Source organism: Epinephelus moara, chromosome 18 (assembly GCF_006386435.1).
Source record: "Epinephelus moara isolate mb chromosome 18, YSFRI_EMoa_1.0, whole genome shotgun sequence".
Taxonomy (NCBI): Eukaryota; Metazoa; Chordata; class Actinopteri; order Perciformes; family Serranidae; genus Epinephelus; species Epinephelus moara.
Window position 1 is genome coordinate 53,438 of NC_065523.1, and position 11,407 is coordinate 64,844.

The 11,407-nt window shown below is 40.2% G+C and overlaps 1 protein-coding gene across 5 annotated transcripts in view; it reads left to right on the forward strand.

The window, feature by feature from the left end:
• The first annotated feature begins 3,230 nt into the window (after positions 1-3,230).
• The window catches only part of ap2a1 (adaptor related protein complex 2 subunit alpha 1), a 96,573-nt gene continuing 88,396 nt past the window's right edge, over positions 3,231-11,407 (forward strand). For 3 of the 5 annotated variants that reach the window (XM_050070241.1, XM_050070237.1, XM_050070238.1), the window contains exon 1: positions 3,231-4,060. In XM_050070241.1, the coding sequence (XP_049926198.1) occupies positions 3,994-4,060 (67 nt within the window). In that variant the 5' untranslated portion in view covers positions 3,231-3,993. The remainder of the gene's footprint in view (positions 4,061-11,407) is intronic. The other 2 variants (XM_050070239.1, XM_050070240.1) reach the window with 1 other exon arrangement.

Consider the following 11,407-nt stretch of genomic DNA (forward strand, 5'->3'; position numbering starts at 1 on the left):
TAAGTTACGTGGCGAACTCAAAATCCATCACTGGCAGCGCTATGCTCACCTCCAAAATTGACGCAGTTCAGTCTAGCATCCTTATTACATTTGCCATAATCATGCTGACCTCCACATTTTGTACATGTTTGCTTCCCTTTACTTTGTTGTGATGTATGTTCCAATCTTTGACACTTCAAGCACCTTAATGGCTGTTAAATTAATTTTGTCACTTTGTAAGTAATCAAGACCATTTTTACCTCATAGGATATTATCTTTTTAAAGTACAACCAAGACTGACAAGCTGTAAGAGTAGACACTACATTTATTAGCTTGGAGTTATTTGGCCTCTATCACCTTTCCACCTGGGATCTCATCCTCTTCACCTCTTCCATGGACATTTCCAGTGGTACACTTGAAATCACACCACGCAGCTTTGATGTTATTCCTGTTATTGCTGCTTCTTCTTTGTTGCTGAGGTTAGAATTCTTCTATTACTCAGCATATATCATTTTTTCCTATTCTCTTCTCTTTTGCTTTAGTCACCTGGACTGCATGGAAGTGGCCTATAATTTTTGAGTGTAATAATGACTTTCCATTCCACCTGTTTGTCAAAATAATCAGTGCCACCTTTGTAATTAGGTCTATTGTTTGGGGGGTAGGCCTTAGTCTGTACTCTCCTCCACTTCTTTATTCAGACCATGAATATTTCCTTGCAAGTTTTGTTTGGCCAAACTCCATATTTGACAGCCACTCGCCTCACTCAGAATGATCACCAATTGCGTTACGTACAGTAAAGTTTGCATGCAACCCGCCTTTGCTCGCCTCACTCTCCAACCGGATGACTATTCACAAAATCTTCCGTCTGCTCCAACCAACTTACCAGCTTTCACTGATAATTGGACTACCTGTATTTGTATGCTGGCAGAATAGTGTGCATCAGCAGCACACTTCAAAATGAACTGTTTTTAGTTTGCATTCTGTCTGGTGCAAGTATACTTAATTTTGTTGTTTTTCTACACACAATAACCTACTCAAATGTATACTATGCAGGAATTTCCTTAAAAACAACATATAGACTTCTACTAAAGTGATCCCTCTCAATCATCATTATTGACCCACTCAAAGTATGGGGGTATATTTATCTGCAGAGACTCTGCCCTCGGCCTGGATTTGATTATTTTATTCTTATTTTGCTGTGGTCAGGATATTTATGGGCACAGTGCACGTGATGTTGGGACTGGATAGAAAAGATATAGGTGCCAGGAGTCAGGCTGTATGCAGCATGCATCCAAGAGGCAGCTGTGAAAATCACAGACATAGCAGAGCAGAGAAAACAACAACAACAACAACAATAGGCAAATATAGTGAGGTGAAACACCAAGCGGACAGAGCTCATTTCAAAACAAGAGTGAATCTGGGGTTAATATTCATTTTCACATTTGTTGTATCTGATCATTTTTGCATGTAGTGATGCATGGATTGCAGGTATATCTGCAGGCACAACAATTAAGACAGGCGTCGGGCAGATTGGGCTATAAAAAAATAACATTCTAATTAACGGATGGGTTGGGGGTGGGTGAACTTTTTAAATTATTTGTTTAAATTGTTTGTATTCGGAAAAGTGACCATAGACTGTATAAATAATGGACGTAGCTACTGTGATGACACCTATTGGTTTGAGGACTCCCATTTTGAAGCCTCAACTTCGGCATTTCAGCCATTGCCATCTTGTTTTTTGGAGCCAGAAGTGACCATATTTGGGCAAGAGGGTGGAGCTGTGGGGGAGTGAGGGGTGGAACTGACAGAGAAGTCAAGGACACTATCAGCAGATAGCCTGTCACTCAAAGCAGTCTGCCATCAATTATGCATAACTCTAAGCCTTAATAAAATGTAAACAGGTGAGTTATATAAAAAAAATAATTCCCAATTCAGTTGTAAGGAACGGGGAAATTAGCTATAGGACCCATTACCATTTTTACTAGGCTGTAAACATGTTTATAAAACATCCATTTATGAGGACTGACCGGCTTCTGGAGCCAGCCTCAAGTGGACATTCAAAGAACTGCAGTTTTTGGCCCTTCTGCTTTGGCTTCATTTTAAAGCCTAAGAGGTTGCATGTAGTATTCAGAATTTTAGTTGGAAGGAATTAAAGATACCAGCAACATATACAACATATAACTCTCATAGGAGCTGTTCTTAAAAGAACAAAACAAATATTCATGTAAATGTATTGTTCCTCACAATCAGTGGACTCGAATTAAAACTATATATTCATCTTTTTAAGGAAGTGACCAACCTGCCTATTTGACATCATCGGACAAGATGCAAGATGGCGAACGCTTTAGCACTAACTGCACTGAGAGAATTTGAAGATCAGTTATCATCTGACATGTATAAATACATAGCACATTAAAACAGGATTATTGTGGAACTTAAAATGTTAACCGTATTAATCTAATGGCATGAATCTATGCACATCAGATAATTAGTAACATTAACTGTAAAAAACTTTTTTTGTATTTTATTTTGACCCTCCCCAAAGCTAGAAATATTTTTCCTTGAGCCTCCCTATGTGACTGGCAGAAAATGCATGACCCTCCCTCCCCCATAAAATAGTTATTAGATATTTAAAACTTATCCTTTGATGTTTAAAAGTTAAAAGTTGAAGACAAAATCCTGGAATTGAAAAAAAGCCTTGGTTAGTTCTGGCAAACAATTTATTTTGATTGAGACATGTGGTGTGGAATAAAGTGATTTTGATGACATATCATAATTTTAAGGTCAGATTTGTTTGTTTGTTTGCTTTTTCTTCACACATGATGTGTCCCAGGACCACTGGAAATTTGAAAACATAACAATTTCTGTTTTTACAGTTTCTATGATAAATGAAATAATTTTAGCGAGTTTTAAAGAATGTATGCCTTCCAAACCCGCAAGGCATGTTTTCTTTAAAAATCAGCTGTAAAATAAATACAAAATACAATCGTTAGTATGCCAAAGCCAAAATAAAAAACATAAGTCCCTTGCTTAAAAAATTATTTGACAAGCCTTCCCCTTTTTTACCCCTTTTTTAAAGCCCTGTGTCCCCGTTCCTCGCTTATTTGTCTTTCTGAATACAGGTTTTCGTGTCCGAGCAGGCAGTTTTGGGGGCAGGAGATTTGGGCTGATATCACGAATGTCAGTACCGCTGCGAGCTGGGCCAATCAGCGCTGTGCTGCACTCAGTCAGGAAAGGAGCGTGCGCGTACATGGGTGCGTCGCGCGGTCACGCTGTTGGAGCTGCTGTCACGAGCCTTATCCAAGCCGCGGAGTGGAGGCTAGAGAATTAGAACGGACATAAATTATACAGCATATTTTATCAACCAACTTTAGTGCGTGATAAAGAGAGCCGGGCTATCATTTCATATCGCTGGTTGGCTATTAAGACCGTCTACTGTGCTATTCCGGTCAACTGGTGATGTATTCCAGTATTTGAATGATATTGCTAGCCAGCTAGCTAGCTAGCTGTTAAGCTAGCTTTGCGGTGCTTGACTCGAAGTAACTTAACGTTATATTCTCGGGCGTTGTTTTCATTAACACATCTGACTGCATTTACCTGAGAGACATCCGAACAGCTGGTGGTCTTAACCTCAGTGTATTGTTACTCTAGGTGTTGTGCGCGTTGCTTCTAATCCTAGCTAAATAGGGATTGAATGAAATAACGTTAGCTTGCCATAGCCAGCGGAAACGAGCCAGTTAACAGGGATAACGTTAACTTATCCTGCTGCTGGTTGATCCACCGCCATCCAGCTAATCTAGCAAATGCGATCCGAGCTAGCCACCCACAAGCATACAGTTACCTTGGTAGGCAACAGTCAGTCTTAAAGTTGTAGTGAACGGCAGGAACTGCGAAGTAGCTAGCTACCACTGAACGTCAAGTTGGCCATCTTCCACTCCAGTCCAGTGTTAAAAGCTGACCGACGTCAGTTCATTTTTACGGATAAGGCCGGAGGGAGGACAGAAACCTGCAAAAATGCCGGCTGTGTCGAAAGGAGATGGAATGCGCGGATTAGCCGTTTTCATTTCGGACATTAGAAACTGTAAGTAACATTTTCTTTTATTCTAGTAACTGATTGGCGTCTTTTTACGCTAATAGTATCAGTTAATTTTACTCGTGTTGCTCCCTTTTACATGGTGTAGTGGATGACGTGGGGGCAAGCAAAGAGCGGCATTTGCCAGTAGGAGCCCTTTTTTTTATTTTTCAACCAACGGCCAACTTCTCAATATTTTAACAGTTAATACTTGTGTTGCTTGTAAGATGACAGTTGGACCACCAATTGCTGTAACATAACCAAGGGTCTGATGCTTGCATGCAGAAGAGGCCTTTTATGTCTGAGATTGGGCTGTCACTCTGGTCAATCTGAGACCATTAACATCTGTACCATAATTGAAATCCAGCTGTCTAACCTAATCTGCAGTAAGATTAATTCCACAGTTAAGATGCAGTGTATATGTCATTCTTTTAAGCTGGCAGCATGACAGTCCATATAGAGAAAACGTAGAGCAGGACAGTGCTCTGTCTGCTCAACAAGAGAATGATGGCAAGAGAACCTCAACCTGACCCCTCTTCAGACTGAAGCCTCTTCCATAATTCACTATCAATCACATGGAATAAGACATCATGAAATAAATAAATAACAATAAATAAATTATCAAAAAGTTGATTTCAGCTTTATTTGCCAGTAGTTTCATGATACTGGAATATCTAACATTGATACAACACAATGTAAAATATCAATATTCAAAACCATTTTTGATACCATGGGAAAATTTGACGTTGAAAGTTTGATTAAAAGATAAATATATCAAGGATATAACATGGCAATGACAACTTTTCTTTGTTAGTAGCAGAGAGCAAAATGAATGTAATAAGCATTAAAGGGCCCACATTATACTCATGTTCAGGTTCATACTCATGTTTTGGGTTGCTACTAGAACATGTTTTCATGCTTTAATGTTAAAAAAACCCCACATTATTTTTGTCATACTGTCTGCCAGAATATACCTGTAATTAGAGATGTACCGATACCACTTTTTCCTTCCAGATACCGATTCCGATCCCTGAACCTTAGGTATCTGCAGATACAGAGTACCGATCCAATACCAGCGCGTAAAATAAATATGGATGGGATATGAATTGTTGTATGTCTCAACTCCTAAAACTCTATGTAAAATATTAAGAAATAAATACATAATAGTAGAATGAATGCCATAAAACTTTTTTATTATTATTATTATTATCCAGTTTTGACACAGATCAAGACACAGGTTAAAGTGCAGCCACACAATTTGGTAAAAAAGACATTTTAAAGGCTACAGTAGAATGTAGGGCTGCACGATATTGGAAAAAACTGACATTGCGATTTAAAAAAAAATAAAAAATTTCAATATATATTGCGATATTAAAAAATACAAGAAGTTTCACCAGATGACTTAAAGTAAGAAAATTAAAAAATAGTGGCGGGGCTTTTACTCACCACAACTGCAGAGGCTACCAGCTTCATTTGAAACAGACTATAAAAGGGCAATTATTTATCATTCCCTCTGTATGTTTATATTTTTACTTTTTATCCACTCCCGTTGCCTTGATATAATGCATGACGCCGTCATTTCAAACTCAACATCTGCTGAACTTGTTTCAAATTAAAAGCCCCTTATAACCTCAGCTGAGAGAATCCCTCCATTTTCTAAATAGGCTTTTATTGTGAAACATTTGTAGGAACTTGTTGTGGAGAAATCAGTGACATTGGTGTTTACATATGGTACTTCAGATGTAGCTCTTGCCATCTGCTGGTGCTTTTTAGGTGACTACAACAACATTTCGGCTGGCACATGAACAGACACAGTGACTCAAATAATGGTAAAAGTAATAAAAATAGGACAAGAATAACCCGATGACATCACACACATTGTGAAAGATGACCGGGGATAATTGGTGTGTACCATCATGTAGTGTGTCATGTCTGTCGGCCAAGTCACCGAACGATTTTATGACTCCACAATCGTGTAATGTGACATAGTGACTTTCAGAACGGGCAGAAATGTCGTGTAGTGTGTACCAGGCATAAATCCTCCTTTACCGTTTCTCCCTCTTGCATGTCGCTCATTTTCAGTGTGTGACTGCAGCGTGTGCATGAGAGGGGGAGGGGCTGCTGTTGTCAGAGAGGGAGAGACAGCGAGAGAGGTGAGCGGAGCAACGAGCGGAGCTTCAGAGCTGCTTTTCTGAAGCAAAACAAAAGTTAACAAGTTCTAAAAACAGAGAAAACATCGCATGTCCTGTGATGTGACTATCGCACATGCGCACATCGCGATGGCTATGTTCAAACGATAGTGTGCGTATGCGTAATGACGTGAGGCATTACATGGTATCGGATTGGTCAAAGGCTGTACTCGCCGATGCCGCATTTTAGGCAGTATCGGAGGCATTTCCGATACTGGTATCGGTATTGGTACAACTCTACCTGTAATCCCCCGCTGTCTGAAATGCTCTGTCAATCCATCTCCATATGCCATTTCACTGGAATAGCATTGCTAGGCAATGGCTTAGGTCCATGTTTACGTCCTGTCAGCTGATTTCATTCACATTCGCGAAACATACCAACAAGAAAAACAAAAGGACCTGCTTGAAATGTTTGTTTCGAATGGTCTACATAGTATACTTATGACATAAATTCACAGAAATCCTGACGGCTCATTTTAAGGTACAGTTTCTGATCATGAAGTGTGTGCGTTTCTCTCTGGACTGAGCATAGCACCTATGCTTGCTTTATTTTTAAAAAGACATGAAATCTGACTTCACAATACGGGACCTTTAACAGTAAGATAGAGTGAGAAAGAGCAGCCAGTAGGGGTGTATCGAAACTGCTGAAAATGAGTATTGAAACTACATCAAATATCTAGAATCTATATATATATATATTTTTGACAACACTATTTTTTAGAACAGCTCGGTTTAGAGCATTGATAAGATATTCCAGTTACTGAAAGTGATGATTCAATCCGTTGATCTTTTTTCTAGAGAAAACTCTCCGCTCTGTATGATGTACATAAAATCCTCCATCATGGTATGTGTAAATTTACAGTGGGATACTGTACACCAGGAATTCCTATAAGCTAGTGTTCAGATAAAGGCTGGTCACTAATAAAGGCAGAAAGGAAAGCCTGTGAATGGCTAATTAAACACCTGAAAAATCAAAGTACTTTGATGAGCAACAGTGCGCATAATGACAGTACAGACTCAGAGAAATGGTGAGATGCTGCAGTGGAAGTGGTATGGTACAATCTCTGAGGGTTGACAAATGTGTTTAGTCTCAGTATATATCGTCCTATCACCCAAACAGTATACTAAACGGTGGATAAATTAAAGATTCTTTAAGTGATCATTAGACAAATCCAGTTTTGACCACTCAAATCCCATACATAACTGGCTATTTGATTACTAATCTAATCGCAGTTGCAATCGCGATGTCAGGCTGTGCGATTACATAACAGCATAAAAGGCTGCGATTTGCAATTAAATGTAAATGAATGTTAGCGTGTGTGCCTGTGGACATGACTACCTCTCCTGTAGTGTGTGGAGTTTGTTGACATTACGCCCACAGGCTATCCTGGTGTGTAGAGCACGTATGATCAGGTGACCACTTGGCGTGCAGCAGTGACCAACATGGATGCTGAAGAAGAGCATGACCATGACCATGAACAGGCTGAGTTGGTGGCGAAAAATAACCCCACGCCTATTATATGGCGATACTCTGGATTCAGGTATGGCGACGTTGACCAGAAAGACGTGCTGTGTAAAACTTGAAAAGTTAAAGTCGCCACATCTCGCGGCAACACGACCAATCTATATCAGCACTTGAGACAGCACAGAGAAAAGTAGGAAGAATGCATGCGAGAGAAAGCCAAGCCGAGTAACGTTAAAGACAAGGAAACAACTGAAAGCCGCCAGAGCCTCATTAAACAACAACAAAGCACAGTTACGCATACATTCGTAAGTGTCACGCCATACGACAAGACCTCAAAGAGACACAGGGAAATCACGGAGTCCATAACAAACTATGTAATAACAAATGAAAAATTGAGCAATTTTGCTCGGTTTTGGCCCACATGACATGCTGCTGTGTTGTGCAATGGCCTATTTACATGTCATTTACGTGACAACGCCTGAATGCAACACAGGCTCCGCTCCACTGTGTGTACAGTGCCGTGCTGCGCTGCTGTGCGAGAGCCATGTTTGACTGTGTGTAACAGCAGTCTGTTGATGGTCATTTACACACTGTCCATAACAATAACTATGTCAGGTCAGGTCAGTGCCCCCCTAATATAATGTAGGGGAAACACTGAATCAAGCAAGAACACTCATACCATTTATTTATTGTATTGTAATCGCAATGGCAAATCGGGATATTGTCCACCAAAATCGCATTTGCACATTTTTATCAAATCATGTAGCACTAATTTGAACCCATCCCTCCTACATCTGCCGGCCAAGAACAGTTTTTGCTATAGCTGCCTACCATAATACTTCCAACAATGACAACAGCTGTTGTACAACAGTCAACCCAGTAATTATTCATCACAGCATTAGAAAATTGGCTTAGCTAAAGATGTTGACTCAGATAGTTGTGTGTTGTTAAGTAGTAATGGAAATACAATCTGGTACCTTTGCCTTCCAAGACTGGTTGCTTTTTGGCTATTGCAGTATTTCAAACAGTTGTATTTGATTTGGACTTAGTGTCGTTATGTAAACAAGATATGTTCTTTGTTTCTTTTTCCTGTTCGAGTCAGACTGGCTATTACTGGAGATCTGACCTCTATTTGAAGATTTACAGTGATCCCTTAAAGCAGTCAAGCCTGAGAAATGTGTCATCATGTACCATAAAAGTATCAGTGTATAAGCTAGTATTTAAGTTTTCAGTTTTAAAATATAGCTCTAATGACTAGCACCAAATTGTGCGTCCATCTCCCTGTACTGAAATTGGTATCGGATATCACTGCTTTTCATATAAAGTTGCAACGATTAATTGAGTAGTTGTCAACTATTACATTAATCACAAACCAGGGCTTGACGCTAACTTTTTTCCCAAGGAGCACATGTGCTCCTAAGTTGAAAAAGTAAGGAGAGCACAAAGAACTTTAGGGGCACAATGTAAATTGATCAAATAATGTGTTTTCCGCAATAAACGTGATGCAAATAGACATTTACAAGCAAAATTACTTAATGAATTTGTATACAAAATGTTCAGAAAGGTAAAATCATCAAGTTTTGAAAAAGTATTGCAATTTAATTTTGTCTTTAATGTTATCTTATATATATTATCTTTGTAATATGATTATCTTATATAATGTTATTACTATCCTAAAACATTCTCCAGGTCCTCTGAAACTCTGCAGGACTTAAGCTTAAGCCTCTTTCACACAGAGCTTTCGCGGTGCCCACCGCGGGGTAGGGCACAGAGGACAGGATTTGGGGGAGTACAGGCTCGTTCAGGAGCTACAGCTCCATGGTGACCACTTCAGGGTCTACTTCAGGCTCTTCTCTGCTATTGGACGCGCGTCGTCGTCACAGCACGTTGCGGTGAAATAAAAAAAAATTCAATTCGAGCGCAGGCTGGCGGCGCGTGCCGCTCAGCTTGGCAGCAGAGCGGTGCGCTCTTGCGCCGCGGTAGCACATACATAATGAATGGGTTCGTCGGCGGAGGTCTGCGCTTTGCGCGCTCTGTGTGAAAAGGGCTTTATTTCCACCCTGCCCAGCAGCGGTACCATGGCGAACGGTCCCTAAAGGCCTCTACACATGATCAGCTGTAAAACCGCTTTGCGCTGGCTGTTCCATTGTTTGTCTATGGAGAGGGCAGCAACGCTTGACAAAGCGGCACCGCTACCCTTGGCGTCACGCATCATTCATTGTGCCGACAGTGGCTTGGAAAACCGCCCATAACCGTGTCACACGGGGAAGAGGGAAGAGAGAAAGCGGCTGGAGTTCCTCCAACAGTTGCGGTTAGATTATCATATTTTTTTATTGACAAAAATATAGGCTGCTTCGGCTAATTTTTTTTTTTTATGCGCACATGTGCCCCTAAATATTTTTTACAGTTCGCACAAACCTATTTTTAGTTGCAAATGCGAGTGAAACGCTCGCACTGTCGAGCCCTGCAAACTAATTTGATACTTAATTGGTTTGAGTAATCTTTTGTAGAAAAAAAAGTTAAAATTCTCTGGTTCCAGCTTCTTGAATGTAAATATTTTGGTCTGTCTTCTTCTATGACATTTAAGGACATTGTCAGGGCTTTGGAAAACACTAGACCAAAAACAGATTGCAGAAAAATAAAAAATAATGTTTAGTTGCAGCCCTGTTTTCAAAGTACTGTTTTAAGTTAATAATTTCAGTATTGTGACAGTATTAACAGGTGGCATGGTGGTGCAGTTGTTAGCACCATCCCCTCACAGCAACCGGCCGACCGGGGATCTTCTGTGTGGAGTTTGCATGGGTTTTCTCCAGGGGCCTATATCACGAAGCAGGATTAATGTCTTAGCGAGGTAACTTCAGGGTTAACCCTGGGTTTTCGGTCTCACGAAGCCGGTTCAGTTCTTATTGGGGTAGATCACCATGGTAACTTACTTTGAACGGCTATCCTGCTCCGGAGCAGGGTAAGTTCAGGGTTGAATCTAATCCTCTAAAAAGCACTACCCACTGGCCAATCAGCTGTTCGGAAAAAAATGACTCCGCTGACAGAAATGCAGCCCAGTCATGACAGGAAGTTTAATTAATTTGATTGATTTTGATTTGAAAGTTTATTTTGAACATTAAAGGGGACATATTATGCATAACTCACTTTTTCGTTGCTTTAGTATGTATATTTGCATATCCGGAGTGCCTCCCTACCCCTTAAGAGTGATTTTCGACCACTAAGTCAATGTTTTGTAAACTTGCTGAGTCAGGAAATGTGTCTCTAGAAGAGCCATTTGGATTTCACCCGGACTGTTACGTAACAGTCCGGGTGAAATCAGAATTTGTGTTATTCATTGGAAACTACATAGCTAATCAATCACGTCGTGTTGTTTCTTTTGTAATATTTATTTAAAGTTTATAAACTGTTGGAACCGGTTCAAAAACAATACTGCTGGTAGAGGTGATGGGAGGCAACTGGCTCATTGAAAATTGTGGCAGTAGCTATTTACAGGTCGTCACTGCAAATAAGAGCAGGTTCTCAACAGACTTACCTGGCTACATAAAGATAAATTAAAATAAATAAATAATATGGGGTTATGCTTTTCTCTAGTATGGGCGAGTGCTCAATTGCATCCGCGTTACTGCAACTGAACAGCAGTAAACGCCAGCCGAGGTTTGGCGAAGCTTTATGATGTAAACACTCGAGGCAGGAGAAGGG